Consider the following 20,749-nt stretch of genomic DNA (forward strand, 5'->3'; position numbering starts at 1 on the left):
TTCCAAATTGTTTTCCAGAAGAGTTGGATCTGTTCACAATTCCACCAACAGTGCATTAGTGTCCCAATTTTCCCACATCCTCTCCAACACTTGTATCATTTTTCTTTTTTGTTGTATTAGCCAATCTGATAGGTACCTCAGAGTTGTTTTAATTTGCAGTTTTCTAATCAAAAGTGATTTAGAGCATTTCTTCATATGCCTATAGATAGCTTTGATTTCTTCATCTGAAAACTGCCTGTTCATTTCCTTTGATGATTTATCAGTTGGGGAATAGCTTACATTCTTATAAATTTGGCTCAATTTTCTATATATTTGAGAAATGAGGACTTTATCAGGGATACTTGCTGTAAAGATTGTTTCCCAACTTTCTGCTTTCCTTCTAATCTTGGTTGCATTGGTTTTGTTTGTGCAAAAGCTTTTTAATTTAATATAATCAAAATTAACTGTTTGACATTTCATAATGCTCTCTATCTCTTGTTTGGTCATGAACTTGTAAGTCACCTAACTTCTCCTTTAAGAATTTGGATGCTATACCACTTTGTGCATATATGTTTAGTATTGATATTACTTCACTGTCTGTGGTACCTTTTAGCAGCATGTAGTTTCCTTCCTTATCTCTTTTAATTAGGTCTATTTTTGCTTTTGCTTTGTATGAGATCAGGATTGCTTTCCCTGCTTTTTTTATTTCAGCTGGGGCATAATATATTCTGCTCCAGCCTTTTGTCTTTATTCTCTGTGTATCTGTCTGCTTCAGATGTGTTTCTTATAAACAACATATTTTTGGATTATGGTTTTTGGTGCATTCTGCTATGCACTTCCATTTTATGAGAGAGTTTATACCATTCACATTCACAGTGATGATTACTGTGTATTTCCCTCTATCCTATTTTCCTCTGTTTATCATCTCTCTCCTTTCACTCTTTTCCTCCTTGACAGTGTTTTGCTTCTGTCTGCCACTTTTCCTGGTCTGTCCTCTCTTCTGTCAGTTTCCCCTGCTGTTTACTTAATCTCCTTCCTTCCTACTTTTCTATCAGGTAAAATAGATTTCTATATTCAACTGATCATGTGTATTATTCTCTCTTTGAGCCAGTATTGATGAGAGTAAGGTTCAAGGGATGCCCATTGCCCATCTTCCCATTTTTCTCTCCATTGTAATAGGTTTTTTGCACCTCTTCATGTGAAATAATTTACCCTATTCTACCTCTCCCTTCTGCACCCAATGTATTCCTCTTTCTCATCCCTTAATTATTTTTATGTCATTCCCTCAAATTCACCTTATATCCATACCCATTATCTATTTATATTCCTTCCAGCTATGCTATTAGTGGTATAATTTTTAAAAATTACAAGTATGATCTTCCCATCTAGGAATATTGAATCTCTTATGTTTTCTTTTACCTTTTTACTTTTTTAGGCTTCTCTTGGATCTTGATATTGGAGATCAGTTTTTTTGTTCAGTTCTGGTCTTCTCCTTATGAAAGCTTGAAATCCTACTATGTCATTGAATGACCATTTTTTTCCTTGAAGTATTATGCTTAATTTTGCCAGGCAGTTGATTCTTGGTTACAGTCCTAGCTCCTTTGCCTTCCGGAATATCATGTTCCATTACTTCTGATCCTTTAATGTTGCAGCTGCTAAATCCTGTATAGTCCTGATTGTGGCTTCCCAATATTTGAATTATTTCTTTTTGGCCACTTGCAATACTTTTTCCTTGATCTGATGGTTCTGTAATTTGGCTATAATGTTCCTTGGAGTTTTTATTTTGAACACCTTTCCTGAGGTGTTCAGTGGATTCTTTCAATGCTTATTTTGCCCTCTGGTTCCAGAATATAAGGGCAGTTTTCCTTGATAATTTCTTGAAAGATGTCATCCAGATCCTCCTTTTGATTATGGCTTTCAGGTAGTCCAGTGATTCTGACATTGTCTCTCCAGATCTGTTCTCCAGGTCAGTTGTTTTTTCCATGAGATATTTTACGTTTTCTTCTATTTTTTCATTTTTTAAAATTTGTTTGATTGGTTCTTGATGTCTCATAGAGTCACTAGCTTCCTCTTGCCCAATTCTAACTTTTAAGGAGCTGTTTTCAACTGAGTTAGCTTTTGTACCTCCTTTTCCATTTGGCCAGTTGTACTTTTTAAGTACAAAATCAGTGGATTTTTGCATCTCTTTTTCCATTTGTCCAATTCTACTTTTTAAGGAGTTGTTTTCTTTTTCCAGTCTGTTGACTCTTTTTTCATAACTCTCTTGCATCATTCTCATGTCTTTTCCCAATTTTTCTTCTTCTTCTCTTATATGATATTTTAAGCTTCTCTTTGAGCTTAAAATGTTATTCTGTGAGTTCTTTCTGGGCTTGAGACCACTTCCCATTTTTTTCTTTGGGGTTTTGCCCATAGGTGTTCTGACATTGTTGTCCTCATCTGAGTTTGTGTCTTGATCTTCCCTATCACCATAATAACTGTCTATGGTCAGAGTCTTTTGTTGTTATTGCTGTTGCTTTTTGCTTATCTTTTTCTTTTTTTTCCTTTTTCCTTTTCTTTTAAAGTTCTGCTTCCAGGGTAAAAGGGACACTGTCTCAGGCTTCTTGTGCCAGGGGCTTCAGGGCCTGGCTGTTTACCTGGTACTGTACTGATGTTGCCCTGAAGCCCACAGGAGACCCTTATGTCTGGTGCTGTGATGAGGTGGTGGGGTGGGAGTTGGCTGGCATTGCTGAAGGCAGTAGGGGACCTGGCAGCTCACATGGTGCTAAGCTAGGGTCGTAGTCCTGGTGTCTAGGCCAGTGGGGTGTTTCTTCTTTTCCCTGTAAGGTGGTCTGGCCTGCTGGAGGCTGCTTATTTGCCTGGGACTATGCTGAAGCATGTGATGGTTTCACAGTTTGAGTCTGCCTGTTAACCTGGCTATACTGAGGCAAGTGGGGAGTCCTGGTGTTGGCATTTGCCTGGTCCACCACACTGGGGCTCAAGATCTCAAAGCTAATTTTTTGAGGTAGAGCTTGCTGGCATGCTTCCTGTCCTAGGCTGCATTCCCCTTTTACCCAAGTGAAACAGACCTTTCTTGCCAATCTTCCAAGTTTCTTGGGCTAAAAGATTGTTTCACCCCATCTTTTTGCTGGTTCTGCTGTTCCAGGATTTGTTTTGGGGACCTATTTGATGGTTGTTCAGAGGTGAATATGGGAATGTTAACAGTGATTTACCGCTTACTCCACCATCTTGGCTCCCAGAAATCTATAACTTAATTTTTTAAAAAATTTACTAAATGTCTGTCATATAGGTAGAATAAGAGATTACAGCTAGACAGTTCCCTTGCTACATTGGAAGCCATGTAATATCAACAGACCTAGAGGAAGACCCTTAGCACATTAGATGGACCCACTATTCAGAATAAGAGGATGTGGACAGAAGCATGGTTGCCCAGGATGAGAAGGCATTGATAAGATGACCTCAACACTGTTGGTAGAAGGACCCACTTTGACATTACAGACGCATGGATTGAAATATGTGTACCCTGGCATTGTGCTCCAAGTATATGTGTAGAAGGCTTTCAGTATGGAAGCTAACTGTTATTGTTCAGTCATTTTTCAATCTTGTCTGATTTCTTCATGACCTTTTTGGGGGGTTTTCTTGGCGAAGATACTCAAGTGGTTTGCCATTTTTCCTTCTCCAGCTCATTTTATAGATGAGAAAACTGAGCAAACAAGGTTAAAGTGACTTGCCCAGAATCACGCAGTTAGTGTGTGTCTGAGACCAGATTTGAACTCCAGGAGATGTCTTCCTGACTCCAGTACAGTTTTGCTAGAAAACAAAACAAAACTTCTGTAGGCTGTATATTAGATGCCTAAGCTTTAAAATATTCAAAGCCCAATGAGATCATTCAGTGAAGTGGATAATGTGGTGGGCCTGGAATCAGGAAGAACTAAGTTTAAATCTGGCCGCAGACACTTACAAGCTGTGTGATCCAGGGCAAGAAATTTACCCAGTCTCAGTTTCCTTGACTATAAAATGGGGCATTGGCAGTGATTTCTGTTGGAAAAAACTAACAGAACTTCTTGTTTTTGAAACTGATAATATGGAAAAGTATTACAGAGGAGAAAGAGTAATAGAGTTAGAGGGGTCAGCAGACCTGGATTCCAGTCCCAGGTGTGCTGCGAGGTAAATGACCATGGACAGTTGAAAATCTGCTGGATCTCAGTTTCCTCATTATTAAACAAGAGGATTGGACTAGATTATCCCTATAAGTCTGTAGACTATGTGCTTAGCAAAATTCTAACCAGATTAGTAAGCACATGACTAGTAGACTTGTAAGATCTAATCATCTGCAATTTCTGGTTATATTGCTGGACTTTGGGTAAGGTTTAAGTCTATCGTTCTACGAAACTACTTTTTTTTTCTCATAAAACTACTGAAATCGAGACTGAGTACCATCATAAGTGGTATGAGGAAGAGTCAGGGAGATGTATTCTGTCAGAATACATACCTTACTTCTTCAGAACAGTTCAGTCTGCTAAATACCAATATTCACATTGATAACCAGAATGAAGACTAACATTATACCTAAAAACATGCACTTTTTGTACAAATAAAGTTGAACAAAAAAAATTTTAGATTGTTTTTGCTTTAATACTTATCTGTGTTTTTTGAATAGCTAACAGGATAGTTATTAATTTAAAAATCACTCACATAGGGATTCCTGATTAGGAAACTCCCCATGAAAAACTTTGTTGTAGAACTAGGCCTATTTCCTAATTTCAGCTGCTAAGTATAGTATTCCTTTATTTCCTTAAAGGTTCCTAGTCAGTGTAGATGAATGTAAGTGCATATCTTGTATCTATATGTCTTAGTATTTTCCTCAGATGATAAGAATTATCCAGTGGTTATAAAAAATGTAGGCTTTTTCTCGTAATTATAGGGGTTTCTTTGTCTCTAAGGATCCTTTTTTGTCTTGTATAATGTTATAATGGAAAATAGCTTCTTCAGTAAGCACACGTTTCCATATTTACTTCCTACTAAAGTTCTTTATAGTAAACATGTTACTGTTACTCACTAAAGCATACCTTTAAAAATTTTATTTAATCATGCTTCTGCTTAGTATTAGAGCTTTAAAAAAAACTTGGACCTTTTTTTAGGCAAAATTGAACCCTCTTAATCTGAATACAAATTGTTCTTTTACTTTTCTGATTTATCTTACTTTTAGCTAGATTTAGATGGATCAGTAGAAAGCATTCCTGAAAAATCCCTATTAAATAGGAGACTTGTTGCTAAATGCATGAAAAAATGAAGAAATGAATAAATGAAATACTTTTCGAGCACTTATGAAGATCTAGGTTATACAAAAAATACTTTTTAAACATTTTATATCTAGTGAGATGAAATTGAACAAAGATTACTTTAAGTTTAAATATTACACTTAAACTACATGTTTACAGTGGAAGAGATTGGCAGCTGATCTTTTGAAAAAGATCTGAAGCTTTTAGTGGACTGCAGGCTCAATATGAACCAATTATACGACACGGCAGTCCAAAATTATAGAAGTGAGGAGGTCAGATCACATCTGTAGTAATGCATTCAGTTTGGACCACCACATTTTAGAAGGGGCCCCATTTAGACATCCAGAAGTGGGCAACCAGGATAGTAAAGGCCCTCAAGTTCATGCTATATGAAGATTAAACTTGAGCATGTTTATCCTGTAGAAGAAAAGAGTTGGAGGTGTAGGAGTGGGATAGGAGAACATGATAGTTCATTTAACTATTCAAAGGGTAGTAATACTCTGTTTAGCCCAACAAGACAAAACTAGGAATACTGGGTAAAAGGTGCAAAGAGATACATTTCCTTATTCTAAGGAAATACTTCTAACAGTTGGAGTTATCCAAAAATGGAATGGTCTTCCTTTTGAGGTAGTGAATTCACACAAAAGCTGAATAAGCACTTCTTAAAGAGGATGCCTCTGGAGTCCCTTTCATCTTGGTGATTCCATGATTCTTTTAGGGTAGGAATTTTAACCTGGCACCCATGAACTTGTTTTTAAAAATTATTTGTGACAACTGAATTTCAATATTCACAGCTGGTTTCCATTGTCATGCTTTGTATTTCATATATCTAAAAATATTATTCTGAAAAATAATCCATAAGTTTCACCAGTTTGCCAAAGGGTCTGTGACATGAAATGTATAAGCACAGATTTATTTTGATGCTGGTCCTCTATACTGTCTTTACTTACAAATGTTTGTTTTGTAGAGGGAATAATGGGATAGAATTGTCTAAAGCATTGTGTTAGATGTCCATGTTTAGGAAGTTTTTCCCAATTTAAAATATTTTGGTTTTGTTCCTGGCCAGTGTTTTGCTGGCCCTTTTTTGTTGTTGTTCATCTTTTCTGAGTCTTTGATTTTCCCTTCTCTTTTTCATGTAGTAGGTTTTTTTTTCTTTCTTTCTTTCTTTTTTTTTAATAAATCAGCTTGCTTGGTAGATGTACTTTAATATGAAACTTAATTTCTAGATCTAAAATATCAGTCTTTGCATGCAAAGTACGTCTTCCAATCTAGCAGTTCCCTTCCTTGCATTTTTTTGTCTCTTTTCTCTTATGTTTCACTTTACCTGTGGAAGTGTCTTGGAAAGATGTCATTGGGCAACCTCTTGTAGACCTCAGTTTAGCTACAGTCAGCATATTTGCATAATCTGGAACTGTTGTTGGTGGAGGCAACCCAGTAAATGAACTGGATTGGTAGATGTATTATTAATATGAAGAACAGTTTGCAGGTAAGACACCAGCCTGGTTATTCATTGAACTCTCCTTGGACAGAGAGATTTCCCCACATTTAAGAGAGTATAAACACATAGAGCCAAACAACAGGAAAGCTTAAAGGTTAGAAGCATTTTTACCTTGATTATCTTTAACAGATATTTCCAAAATTAAATATAAGAGTCAGTTTATGCCTCATTTGGAGTATCTTAAAAGTCTTTTTATTTAGAGGACCTGCCTGTGTTTTATTATACACGTATGTTTTTATAGATATAAGTGGGGAGGGGGAGTAATACATAATAACAGGATGGGGGAGATACCCATCTTAGGGGCATGAAGAAGTCCACAGTGCAACTAGGTGGGAAATAGTGAGATGGCTGCCCTGGGAACTCACCTTAAATGAAGATCCAGAGAAGCTCACTCCTGTCTACCCTTCACCCTCTCCAATCAGAGAAGGAGAGGAGCCCCGGGGGTAGGGGACACTGAGGTCCTGTGTACATTTCAGGGTTAATGTCCTTTGAGATGAAAAGATTCTGGAGATTCTTGAGAATGTAAGATGAAGAGAGACTATCAATGAAATCCAGGAGAGTGCACTGGGCTGGGAAATAATGAGGGGTTTTTGAAGATGGAGGAGATATGGGCATGTTTTTAGACAGTAGGAAAGCAGCATGGCAAACTCAGAAGTTTATACTTTTTCAGTAGGCAGAGATCCACTGAAGATTTTTGAGCAAGGTAATAACATGATTAGAGCTGAAGATTATCTTCATCACTTTGTGTAAGCTAAATTTAAAGTGGAGATTAGACTGTGGAGGCAAGGAGACCAAGTAGAAGACTACTGCCACTAGTTCATCCTAGTGAGGTGAACTTGAAAAGGCTAAATTCGCCTGGTGACACAGTGGGAATAGAAAGGAAAGGATGCATGCAAGCTGTATTTCAGAAGGCGGATCGTCAGGTCTTGGCAGTTGATAGATTTGATGGGTTAGGGAGTTTAAGGAATGAGAGATGACTATTTTAAGCCTGTGTGGAAGAATGATACTATTAACAGAAATGGGCAAATTAGAAGGAGGGGCAGGTTTGGGGGGAAATGACGTGTTAAACTTGAGTTTCCAGTGGGACATTCAGGTGAAGATTTTCCAACTGGCGGTTTGAGATGTGATACCAGAGCAAAGGGAAAAAGTCAGACCTGAAAATCAAGATCTGGATTTTGTCTTCATAAAGAGGGTAGTTAAGAATAATGGTGCTCCATGAGTTCTTTTAACCAGATGTGGCAATTAGTAGGTCATTTGGAAGTTAGAGTTAGGATTCAGGGATCAACATGTTAGATGTAGAACCTTACTGACCACCTTGAAAATGTCTGTTTTTTGGTCATAAAAGGATCATTGTAAAAGATTCAGAGCAAACATATCACCTATAGCAAAAAAAAAAAAAACCAGAAAGAACATTCTTCAATTTAAATCAGCATTTATTCAGTACCTACTATATGTCACTCACCATTCTGTGTGCTAGAGATACAAAAACAAAATAAAAGCAGGCACTCGCCTCACAGAGTTTTCATATTGCTGGGGTAGGGGGGGAGTAGTTTTACTTAATCCTCTCAAAAACTTACTAGTTTGATGGTGGTATATGTCACTTAATCCCTCTGAGTGTCAGTTTCCTCATTTGTAGAAGATGGTAACAAATACCTGAAGTACATTCTTCATTTGGTTTTGAGGATCAAATGAGGTAATGCATGTAAAGTACTTTGCAAAACTCAGAGTGATAGATGAATATTAGCTATTAATTAGTAATAATAGTGGTAGTAAGTAGAGGACATGGGAAAAGCTTAGATGTAAGGGTCTGTTCTTTTGCTGGAAATAGTCTTGGAATTTTGAAAAATTGTGTTTTCCTTTGCTAAAATTGATATGGTATGAGGATGAGTGGCCTCAAGAGTCTATAATAATTTTTTAAAACAGTGTATTCATTATCAGGGTAAGGTAAACAAAAATACCCAGAAGGTATAATTTTTGTTTTCCACTTGACAGATATTAAAAACTCACATCTTTCTGAAGAGCTAAAATATTCTTTGTGAGGGAACTATAAGTAATGCCTTTACATTCAGAAGATGGTGAACTGAACACTTAAAGAAGTCTGTAAACTGAGGCCCAGAGAAGTTATGACTTCTAAGATCACAAAGCTAGTTAATGGCAGAGCCTAGACTAGAACCCAGATCTCCAGACTCTCGTTTTAATACTTTTTCTTCCAAACTAAGCTACGTACTTTTGAGTATTTAAGTGCAAGATTAAAACTAATTTTTAGGGGCTGCTAGGTGGTACAGTAGATAGAGCAACAGCTCTGGAGTCAGTAGGACCTGAGTTCAAATCTGGCCTCAGACACTTGACACTAGCTGAGTGACTCTAGACAAGTCACTTAACCCCAGTTGCCTCACGAAAGAAAGAAAGAAAGACTACTTTTTTATATAGTAGTACTCTGCTTGTCTGATGCACAGACATCTGGCGTCCTTACCTGTTACGTAGATCCCTAGAAGAGAAATCTTTAAGCAGAAATACCTGTGAAAAGAACTGAAAATTAAAGAATGTGAATGTGAATTGTGATTGTCCAGTTAGTTCCCTTAGCCAATAGTATGTTCTTATTGTTTCAAGAACTGAAAATTAAAGAATGTGAATGTGAATTGTGATTGTCCAGTTAGTTCCCTGAGCCAATAGTATGTTCTTATTGTTTCACAGTGATTACAAAAACTTTGGAGGCATTAAAACAATGAAAGGGAAGAAGCAAAAAGAAAGGAAAAAAGGAAATGGTGAGAACAGGCAAAAAAAAAAGTCAATGTGCAGGTATTTGTTATGTACCTGCTGTGTGTGTATAGGATTTTAGGGATACGAGTCATTCAGTCAACAATCAACAATATTAAACTTCAATTATGTGCCAGGTACTATGCTAAGCACTGTGTATATAAAGAATGTTAAATAAAATAATCCCTGCTTTCTAATGGGTGTAACAGCATAAAAGAAACAGGTACATACAGTGTAAAAGCAAATTTAGAGGAGAAGATTATAGGGAGGAGAGAGGGATAGAATTGGTGTTAGAGTTGAGTCCAGAGTGAGGACAGTAGGCACAGTGAGAAGCAGATCAAGTGACCCATAGAAATACAGCCAGCCAGCCACCAAGTGGGAGAAAATACCACCTCTAACAGTATTCTGGTGGGCTACTACTCTACTGCAGGGGTTCTTAACCTTTTTTGTGTTAGACTCCTCTGGCAATCTGATCAGGACTGTGGACACCCTTCTCAGAATGTTTGTAAATTCAGAAAGTAAAATACATAGGGTAGGGGGCAGCTAGGTGGCACAGTGAATAGAGCACCAGCCCTGAATTTGGGAGAACCTGAGTTCTAATCCAGCCTCATACACATAACACTTACTAGCTGTGTGACCTTGGGCAAGTCACTTAACCCCATTGCCTAGCCAAAAAATATATATATATAATAATGCATAGGATTACAAATGAAACCAATTATATTGAAATGCAGCTATCAAAACAGTAACAAAAAAGGTTCCCATTATCTCAGGATAATATTTCTAAGAACCTGTCCTCCAGTGAAAGGCAAGAGGGAAAAATTTAGGTTGCATTGTTAAACAGAGTTTTGCTAACTTTAAAATACAACTGAAGAGTTCTACATAAAAATGAAAGGGGTACACCAAGACACCAAGACTCAGAATATTAGGTCATATTATTTATTTGTATACTTTTAGTCACCTAAAGCTACTAAGCATGGATTTTATACTGTTTGTAGCTAAATTTAAACTTTTAACATGAGGTTATTGATATATAAAAGTGTCCCTATATTTGTCCTGAATGTTGATTGAAAAGGCAAAACACTTTTATTAATTAATGCAGTTGTTGAGATCTTCAAACTGTTTTTCAAAATATTTTTAATCACACACCTTTATGAGTAAAACATTTTTGAGCACTCACCCCCGATACATGCATGTTTGTACTACTATTGTGTACATTATTAAAATATACAGAAAGGGAAATTTAAAAAAGATGAGATAAAGGTGAAATACTAGTGATACAAAGAGCATTGTATCATACTGAAATATCATTAATATTTTTAAATGATATTGAATATGCTTCATTATTTTTTGAAAATTTTAGTTAAACACTTTTTATGCTAGTTATATTAAATAACGGTCCAATCACATGGTATCTTGATACTTGGTTTTTAATAGTTAACATAGCTGAAAAAATACACTTCACAAATATCCTAATGGGAAAGCTGCATTGTTGGTTGTACTTTACTAAATTGTCTTATTTTTCATTCCTCTCTATTTAAAGGTTTTTATTGAAATTCGTCCACTAAATTTCCATCTTGCCTGTTGTTAAGCAATAGTTCTTGAAACTAATCAGAATTCTTTGCTTTTTTATATTTTAAGTAAATAGCTTCAAAACCCATTTTTAAACAGGTTAGAAAATTATGCTTTCAAGTTCAAATGTATACCTTTGAGAGTTTTTTTTCTACATTATTTTTGGCAACAAAAGCTTAGTTTTTAAATGCTATGCTATCATAATAGCTTCATACTATTATTAGGTAGTTTCTTTTTTTTTCTTTCTTTTTCTTTAAGGCAGTTGGGGTTAAGTGACTTGCCCAGGATCACACAGCTAGTAAGTGGCAAGTGTTTGGTCTGAGGCCAGATTTGAGCTCAGGTACTCCTGACTTCAGGGCCAGTGCTCTATCCACTGTGCCACCTAGCTGCCCCTATTACCAGCATTTCTAGCACTACATCAAATAATAGTGGAGATGATGGAAATCCTTGTTTTACACCTGATTTTTTGAAACATTTTTTAGTGTTTATTACAAATAAACTCTTAATAAGCTCTTGGTTTCACTTATATTCTTTAACCATATTCAGCAAAGAATTTCTTATTCTTGTGTTTTTAGTGTTTGGGGCATAAATGAATGCTGTAATTTTTCAAAAGTTACTGTTTATACTTTTGCTAATGTTGGACCGTATTTGCAATCTGTTATAAAAACAATTACGAGTCATAATTTTAAAAATTTAAATGATGCTGCTATAGTATCTTTGCCAGTATTTTATTTTATATTAGTGATATTAGTATATGTATATTTTTCTGCTTCCTGTCTTCCTGATTTGACTATCAAGAATATATTTATCTCATAAATGGAGTTTGTTATGATGTTATCTTTCTGGGTTTTTTGAGAACCATTTATATAAAAGTTATTTGTTCTTTTTTATAATAATATTTATATAGTATTTTAAGATTAGCAGAATGCTTTATATATATTATCTCAGTTGATCTTCACAACTCTGTGAGATATGTGCTATTATTATCCGCATCTTACAGATTAGGAAACTGAGGCAGAGAAAGGATGAGTAACTTACTGAGAGACTCGTGGCTAGTAAATGTCTGAGGCAGGATTCAAGCTTTGATCTTCCTCATTCTAAGTTGAGCTCTATCTACTGTGTCACCTAACTTTCTCATTTATTTTTTAAATAATTGATAGAATTCACTTATAAGTTCATCTTGACCTGGTTTGTTTTGAAGAGTGGAGGATAGGATTTGTGACTTACTGAGAACTATAACTTTCCTAAATCAGACTATATTACTTTCTGTTTTGTTAATCTGGGTATCATATTTTTGTAAATTTTCATTTTATTCAGAGGTTTGGACAAGGAATCATATATAATTGAGTATAGTTGTTTCTGACAGTTTCATTTTGGGGCAGAAGGATGAAAGACCATCTACATTTGTCTTAACTACTATACTGAAACAATAAAGCACCATATTGAAAGGACAGGAAGCAGCATCTGTCAGGGTCATCAAAACACCACCACTACCACCTTGACCACCACCTCCATTTTGTTCAGTCATTTCAGTTTTGTCCAACTCTTCATGACCTCATTTGATATTTTCTTGACAAAGATACTGGAGTGGTTTGACTTTTCCTTCACCAGCTCAATTTACAGATGAGAAAACTGAGGTAAAAAGAGTTAAGTGACTTGCTCAAGCTCACACAGCTGGTAAGTGCCTGAGGCCTGATTTGAACTCAGAAGATGAGGCGTCTGACTCCAGGCTCGGCTTTCTATCTACCTAGCTGCCCATCTACCTCCTGTTAGTCCCAATAGAGACAGCCCAGGACTCTGAATCTAAGAACTCTAGTTGTAGCAGAACCCCCAGACATCCTACCCTGCTTTTTGTCCTGTCTCTACAGCCATTCAAAGGAGCAGTTTCTGTGGAGAATAGCTCTACCATCATCACCACCTAATAACTGTGAGTAATTGCTATCAACAGACAGATAAGCCAGGGACGTGGGAACAGTAACATTAGCCATGCTTCCGGTCCAGTCCCTAAACCTAACACCCAAGTAAGCAAGTTCTGTGAATAAGTGAATCAGCCATCCTTTGTTCCCTCTAGGACATATAGCCCAGATGAAGTTGTATAGCACCTTGGGGGAAGGAGAGGAGGAAATATATGTTAGAAGAATCAAACCACCATTACAGCACCACATGACCCACCACTTTCAGTTCCTGGTCACCCACCACTTACAGGCAAGAGCCACATCCCTTGTCTCCCTAGCAGTCACAGCCATTTAAGACTTGGAAAAGAAAGTTCTTGACACCAAAATCCTTGGCACTGTCAGATGATTCAACATCAGAAACATTCTAAATGACATTGAAGAAGATGCTGTGCCATGCTTGCCATTGTACTCTAAGTAGTATAGGACTTTTCCATTTGACTTGCCACTGAAATGTAATTTTTCCCATATTTAAAATGTGAGCTTCTTAAGATCAGAGACCATCAAACAAAAAAGGGGGGGGGGTTAGCTAGGTGGCATGGTACAGAGAGCACCGGCCCTGGATTCAGGAGGACCTGAGTTCAAATCTGGCCTCAGATCAAACACTTGACACATAGTAGCTGTGTGACCTTGGGCAAGTCATTTAAGCCCGATTGCCTCATTTAAAAAAAAAAAGATCAGAGACCATCTCCATTTTTCTATTTACATCCTTAGCTTTAGATATTGTACCTTATATTGATTGGACCAGTCTGATTTTAGTCTATTCTTTTTCCCACCCAGACCTGAATCTCACTGAATCTTCCTCATTTTTCTTCTTCATTAGCCTTTTATAACCATCATTTGTTTTGCTTGATACATTCCTTCCTTGAATCCACCCTTCCACTCAAACACAACTTCTCGTGCTGTATAACCCAGCCCACACTCCTGTTTATTACATTTCTACCACTATGCGTTTTTCTTATTTTCTTTGTATCCTAGATAAGATTGAAGTTCAAGATACACCCTCCTATATATATACCTTTATGTTTCATTGACCAGTAGTAGTGCCCCCATAAGAAAAAATAATACATTTCTTCTTCTCCTCCCTTCTAAACATCCATTTTCCCCTCTATATTAATTAAGCTCAGCTTGTAGACTAAATTATTCTTGGGTTCAAAGCATTTTATCTTACTTTTTTGGGCGCATGATATTCCAAGCTTTCCTTTCCTTGCTATTTATGTTTCTGATTGAAGTTCCTTAGATTTCTTCCCAGCCACTTGCAATGTTTTCTAATTTATGATTTCTTAAACTTTTTCTACTTGCAACCCCTTTTTGCCTGAGAAATTTTTACACGGCCTGGATATCTAGGTAAAATAGGTATACAAATCAAATATTTACTGATAATAAATCATAAATTTATTTTAAGACAAATCTTTGGTATACATATAATTTTTACCATTTATTAAAGAAGAAAGCAAATTAGTATACTAATGAGATTGATGTGCTTGTTTATTTTTACATAAAAAACTAAATCTTGGTGGAATATTTGATACTGCAGGACATAGAGTATCTTTACTGTTTTTCAGAGTGGATTGATATTTTGATTTTATAATTGTCAATGCTAAGAATACTGCTTTGCATAAATATGTAGTACAAAATGGCAAAATGTTTATGCTATTTTTAAGGCCATTTCAGAAATGGTTAGAAATCCTGTCCTAATCCCAAGCCAGAATTCATTTAATGATTCTGTATATACAGTAAAAACACTGCAGTTCATAACACGCAGTAGTCTCGAATCTAAGCCAGAGTGTTTCTGGCAGTGTTCATTGACATTGCATGGCATGACAGCATGCGCAGTACAAAGTGAATATGTGTGTTCAGAACCAAGGCTACAGTGAAGTTGCACGATGCAACACAGGCATTATGCGTTTGGTTTTGAATTAATTTTTGGTCACTGCACATTCGAAACCTTTTGCTGTTGCCAAATTTTTCATGACCCCTCACAGCAACTCACAGTTTAAGAAGCACTATTCTAGTTGACTTAGGAACACGCGTGCTTGACAGTCATAGTTCTGGGTGATTTAACCCAGGATATTTTTATTTAATGGCATCCTATGAATTTTGTATAGCTTTTGGTTCTAGTACTTTTGGGCAATTGATTTCTAGAAATAGAATATTCATATTTTTTATTTCATTAGAATTTTTCTGGGAGGTCGTTGATTCTTAGTTATTTTTTTAAACACTTTTTTCGTGTTGATTATAACTGTCTCATGTATTTCAAATTTGCTTTCTAAATTTTTTTCTAGTATTTCTTGTACTATTAAATTTTTAAATTCATTTTTTCAGGGATTCTATTGCTAGCATTCCTCTTTCGAGTTTAAGAGCTCTAATTTCACTCTATTTAGTCTGTTTAGTTTTTTAAATTGTAAGCTTTCCAATGACACTTGGGGTTTTGTGGCCATTCCCTTTTCTTTTTTGGAATTCTGGTTGTAGTTTTTACTTAATTTTCTTCTCTTGAATCTTATTCTAAGAGTATCTTACACAGTGGTTTTTTTTTCTTCACTCTCCACTGAGTTGTGTTCCCCCCATCCCTCCCCATCATTAAGACTTCTGTTAGAATTTCTCTCTTTTTCATTATTGTAGTTAGTGGAATCTTTTAAGCTAATTTGCTTTTCTGACTGTTTTGAGCATCTGAGAGAAAGTTAGGTAAATAACTAGCTAGAGCATTGATTAGGCACTTATGTGTCAGACAACATTTCATTCTTAATTTGGGGGACCCTTTTTAGTTCTAGATAACACTGGAACGTTGCTTCTGAGCCTGTCTTTCATCCAGGGCTACCACTTTTTTGTCTAGATTATAATCCTTGTGAATTAGGTTTTGCTCAAGTGGACCCATGAACTTCATCTTACCTAAGAATGAAGGAATCTGGTTGAATTGCGTCTGAAAACAAACTCTTGAGGAGCGTCAGATAGGGTGGCTTTTGAAGATTCTTGGTGGGAATCTACCCTATCTGCTAATAAAAACAGCCCTCTAGTATCCTCCCTGTAACCACTGCCACCAGCACATAGAGCATAGAACGGGAAATACACATCTTGGGGGCCCCATTAGTGTGACCCTCATCTCTTTTCTGCCTTTCTCCCCTTTTTCTGTAATTTACTAAAAGGCATTTCTTTCTGTTTTGAAGTGGTGAAGAGGTTCTGCTTAGACGAACCTTGGTCATCTCACTAGACATCTGAACAGTTTATCAGTGCAGTTAATGTTGGTCTAATTAGGAGTGCTTGCCAAGTTTTACCCTAATAGGAATAAGTGAATAAGGTGTTCCTCGGTTTAAACAGAATGAAGGACTAGATATTATTGATGGATACTGGCACATTCTTACATAAAATAAAGTTGCTGGTTGAAAAGCTTAGTTACCTTAGAGTTTTCAAAGTTACTATGTGTATATGTTGCTCATAGAGCACATGTAGATCCATAGAAGCACAAAATAATTTTTTTCTGATCAGTTCTACTCTAATTTTGTACCCACAGGGAGGGAATATTTCAGAGCCATGGCCTTCTCAAGGATAGCAAAGGTAGTCTGTTACTAGATAGATGAAGAGCTGATAGTTGTACTGACCAAGATTTAGTATTGCCTGGTAATAGATCAGCCATCTCTGGCATCCCATATTTGTTGATTCAGCTTCTGAGCCAGGGTGTTATTCAGAATATAAAATATTATTAGCAAAGAGATTTTATAAAAAAGTTGATTTCATCATGTACTTACTAGTAGACAACTTTCAATTTTATAACATTAAGAACATAATTTTAATGTTGCTTTTGCATAGGATTATGTATAAAGTCAAATGTAAAGTCAGGTTTTGGGGAAAAATTAAGGATTGTATTATATTTTCAGAAGCCTCAGATGATGATGACGGTGATTTTGTAAGTATTAGGTTAAGTGTTTGTGAGAATACAGTAGCACAAATTCTTGAGATGATTATTTTGAGAAAAAGCTTTCATGTCATATTAAAGAACTTTACTGAATGAAGAATACATAAGAGGATTCAGGTGCAGGGAATTTGTGTTTTGAAGCTAAAGATGTCCTTGCAAAAAACAATACATGTATCTGTCAAAGACATGCATCATGTATATGGGAAGTAGAAATATCAAAAGCAATCAAGATAGACTAGCAGATAAGTGACTTGGATTAGATCTTTGAAAACAGGTTTGCAACACAATCTAGCCCAGCTGGATTGGCTTACTCAAATTATTGGTCAAATTCAGGTAACATTTGTAGTATAACACATTCACAACATTTATTGTGTCTAGAGCCATAATAGTAGTTTTCTTTGATGAAAGTGATTGTATGACCATGTTTTAAAAAAAAGATAATGAAGAATAACATTTTTATTGTACGTGGAAGTACATTTTCATCAATAATTTGCATAATTAGAAATACTTTGTGATTTATCTGTTTTCTAGGTAATTCGATTCCATGGTGGAGCTCTTCCTGCCTATATCATGTCTAGTATCCTCCTTACTTATGGAGGACAATTACAGTCCCTTATTTCAGTAGGTAAGAATATCCATGAAGATTTTTTGTGATACTGGTCATGAGATTTAAGGTAAAGAAGTTATTAGTCCATTTTATTTCAATGATATTTCAAATTTTGGAACTTTAAAAATTAGCCACATTAGTAACAGATGATTTTTCTTCCTTCCCTACTTCTAGTTTCTAGTAGCCAATTTTTGAATGGCTAACACATTCTAGAAAAATGTCGAGATATTTTCTCCAGATACTTTAGCCATCAGTCCTGCTGTGAGAGTCAACATGATAGAATACTGGATTAGTAGTGAAAAGACTAGGGTTTGAATTCTGGTTCTTCCATTTCCTATCTGTGAGACTTTGGGCAAGTTATTTAAACTTTCTGGTCATAGCTCCCTTCATCTGTAATATGAGGAGAGTAAACTGAGATGACCTTTGAGATCCTCTCTAGCACTTCATCTCTTATCTTTTAATCCTAGGATCCAGAGTTGTGCTAGTAAAATGCATGGACAAATATATTTAAAGGCTGGGAAGTAAATCCCCTAACATCACCATCATAACTACTTGGCCCCCCAAAAAATATTTTTGCTTTGCATGTTTTCATTCAACTGACTACATTTACCTTTCTTCCTGAGAGGATGTATGATGCAAAGGGTGGGGAAAGGGGAGAGGAAAACTGATTTTGAAGTCAATGCATGTGGGTGTAAATTGTGGCTCTGCTGTGGCTGGCTGCAGGTATGACCTTGGGCAAGTCAATAGCCTCTCTTGGCCTATTTCCTCATGTGTGAAATGAGGGGGTTAGACTAGATGACATTACAGGTCATCTAGTCCAGCCATCTTGTTTAGTCTTAGATTGCCTCTTTTAAAATCTATTCTTCCTTGATTTAGAGGCAGCTGTGGGATAACAAAAATCACTCCCTACTTGGCATTAAGACTTGGATTCAAATTGTGTGTCTGCTCCTTAATAGCTAGATGAGGACGGACAATTATTTAAACTCTCTGGTCCTTGGTTGAGTCATCTGCAAAATGGAGATAGTTATACTTAAATTCTTTTCATTAGATTGTTGTAAGGATCAAAGCATGGTTTGTAAATTGTAAAGTGCTAACAAATGTCAACTGTTATCATTATTTTGTTCGTCTAAAAGACTGAATGAACCAGATTGTGTCTGAAATCACTTAGTTCTTTATCAAGTGTTACTCTGGCAGTTATAGACAGGTACTGTCTCTAAAACTAAAGCTGTTTTATTTATTGACAGTTCTTTAAAATAACTCATGCTTAATTACAATGAATTCTATTTAAATTTTCTCCCAGGCCATTGTTTAGATTATACAAGTATGTTGGATAAAGAAGCCAAACCATACAAAGTTGATCCTTTTGTAATAATTATGAAATTCATGTTGGGGTGAGTTACATTTTTCCACGTGGTTTAATTTTTCTTAATAACTAAAACAGCATGCCATTTATCAGTTCCTCATGTTATTTCCCTTTCTTCACAAATTGTCTAAAAACAACTTTTATTATGATTTGAAGTAATTCAAGTTCAGGTTAAAATGTCAGATTTTTTCTTTGATTTTTAATTGTAAATTTTCCAATATTTATAATTATATTTTATAGTATAAAATAAGAAATTAGACAAATTCTGTTTATTATAGCTTTATTTTTTAAAATAAAGTTCATTATGCCTTTGCTCAGTCAGTTCTGGAAATTGTCTGTCTTCCCTCTTCCAAGTTGAACCTTCCATTTTAACAAAGAATAAGTTCAACAGAAACAACTGCTAAAATAACCATTTCTTTCCTTTTTTTTGCTTTTTGATGAAGCAGTGGGGGTTAAGCGACTTGTCCATGGTCACACAGATAGCAAGTGTCAAGTGTTTGAGGCCGCATTTGAACTCAGGTCTTCCTGACTCCAAGGCCAGAGCTCTATCCGCTGCGCCACCTAGCTGCCCCTAAAATAACCATTTCAACAATGTATACAACGTTTTCCCCTTGTCATCTCCTGCCTCTCCCTGAAGGACAGGCTTGTATTTCATTATATGTTCTCTGGGAACATTTTGGTTTTTGAGTTATTTGTTTATACTCCCTCTTAGTGACCTTTGTATTGATGTTGTAGTTATTGCATATATTAATATTTTGCTTCCTTGTATTTTCCTCTGATGTTGCTCTGAGTTCCTTGAATTTGTCAGTTCTTGTTGCATAGTAATATTCCATTACATCCAAATATCACTTTTGCATGTACCATTCATCAGTTGATGAGCACCCACTTTTATTTCCAGTTCTTTGCTACCACAGAGTGCTATAATGAATAACTTAAAACTTTGTTTCTGTAGTTGACTGGTATAGCTTTATTTAATAATAGTAATAACTACGGCTAGGTGGCACAGTGATTAGATTACCAGACCCTGGAATCAGGAAGACTCATCTTCCTGAGTTCAAATTTGGCCTCAGACGCTTATTACCTAAGTGTCCCTGGGCAAGTCACTTAACTTTGTTTGCCTCAGTTTTCTCATCTGTAAAATGAGCCAGATAAAGAAATGGTGAACCTCTCCAATATCTTTGCCAAGAAAACCCCAAATGGGATCACAAAGAGTTGGATACAACTGAAATGACTGAACAGCAGCACTTACATGGTGCTCCCTATGTGCCAGGCACTGTGCTGCTAAGCACTTTACAATTATTATCTCATTTAATCCTCATAATAACCCTGGGAGGTAAGTGCTATTGTTAGCCCCATTTGACAGATGATGAAATTGAGGCAAACAGGGTTAAGTGCCTTGCCCAGGGTCACACAGCTAGTAAGTGTCTGAGGCCAGATTTGAGTTCAGAGCCCTAGAGAAGGGCAGTCACTTCCCCCTCTGTGATCCTACCTTGATCACCAAAAAATCTGGGGTTTTAGGAAGTACATTTCATTAGTCCTTTGCTGAAAAACGGAAACTTCAATCCTTGATCCTGGGCAGTGCTTTTAGTTTTCTCATTGATCTGAATATAGGTTCCTTAAGTAACAGGCATTATATTGATATTCTGTTAATTATTCTCACATTAATATGATGATCTGAATTTATAGAAGGCATTAAAAAAGGACATAATGTTGTCATATTAGTCAGTTTCCTGATGTGCCCTACTCCATATGGCCTTATTTGTGGGGCCTCTAGCCCAGATCTAGCCTGGTTGTTATTACACCAGTTCTTACTCTCCATCTCCAAGATCTTT

The 20,749-nt window shown here is 36.2% G+C and overlaps 1 protein-coding gene across 1 annotated transcript in view; it reads left to right on the forward strand.

The window, feature by feature from the left end:
• Positions 1-20,749, forward strand: part of PGAP1 (post-GPI attachment to proteins inositol deacylase 1) — a 98,943-nt gene that overhangs the window by 51,184 nt on the left and 27,010 nt on the right. Inside the window, exons 20-21 of the mRNA XM_020993603.2 lie at positions 17,479-17,572; positions 18,855-18,945. Coding sequence (XP_020849262.1) covers positions 17,479-17,572; positions 18,855-18,945 — 185 coding nt within the window. The remainder of the gene's footprint in view (positions 1-17,478; positions 17,573-18,854; positions 18,946-20,749) is intronic.

Source organism: Phascolarctos cinereus, unplaced genomic scaffold (genome assembly GCF_003287225.1).
Source record: "Phascolarctos cinereus isolate Bilbo 61053 unplaced genomic scaffold, phaCin_HiC Scaffold_726;HRSCAF=1367, whole genome shotgun sequence".
Lineage (NCBI taxonomy): Eukaryota > Metazoa > Chordata > Mammalia > Diprotodontia > Phascolarctidae > Phascolarctos > Phascolarctos cinereus.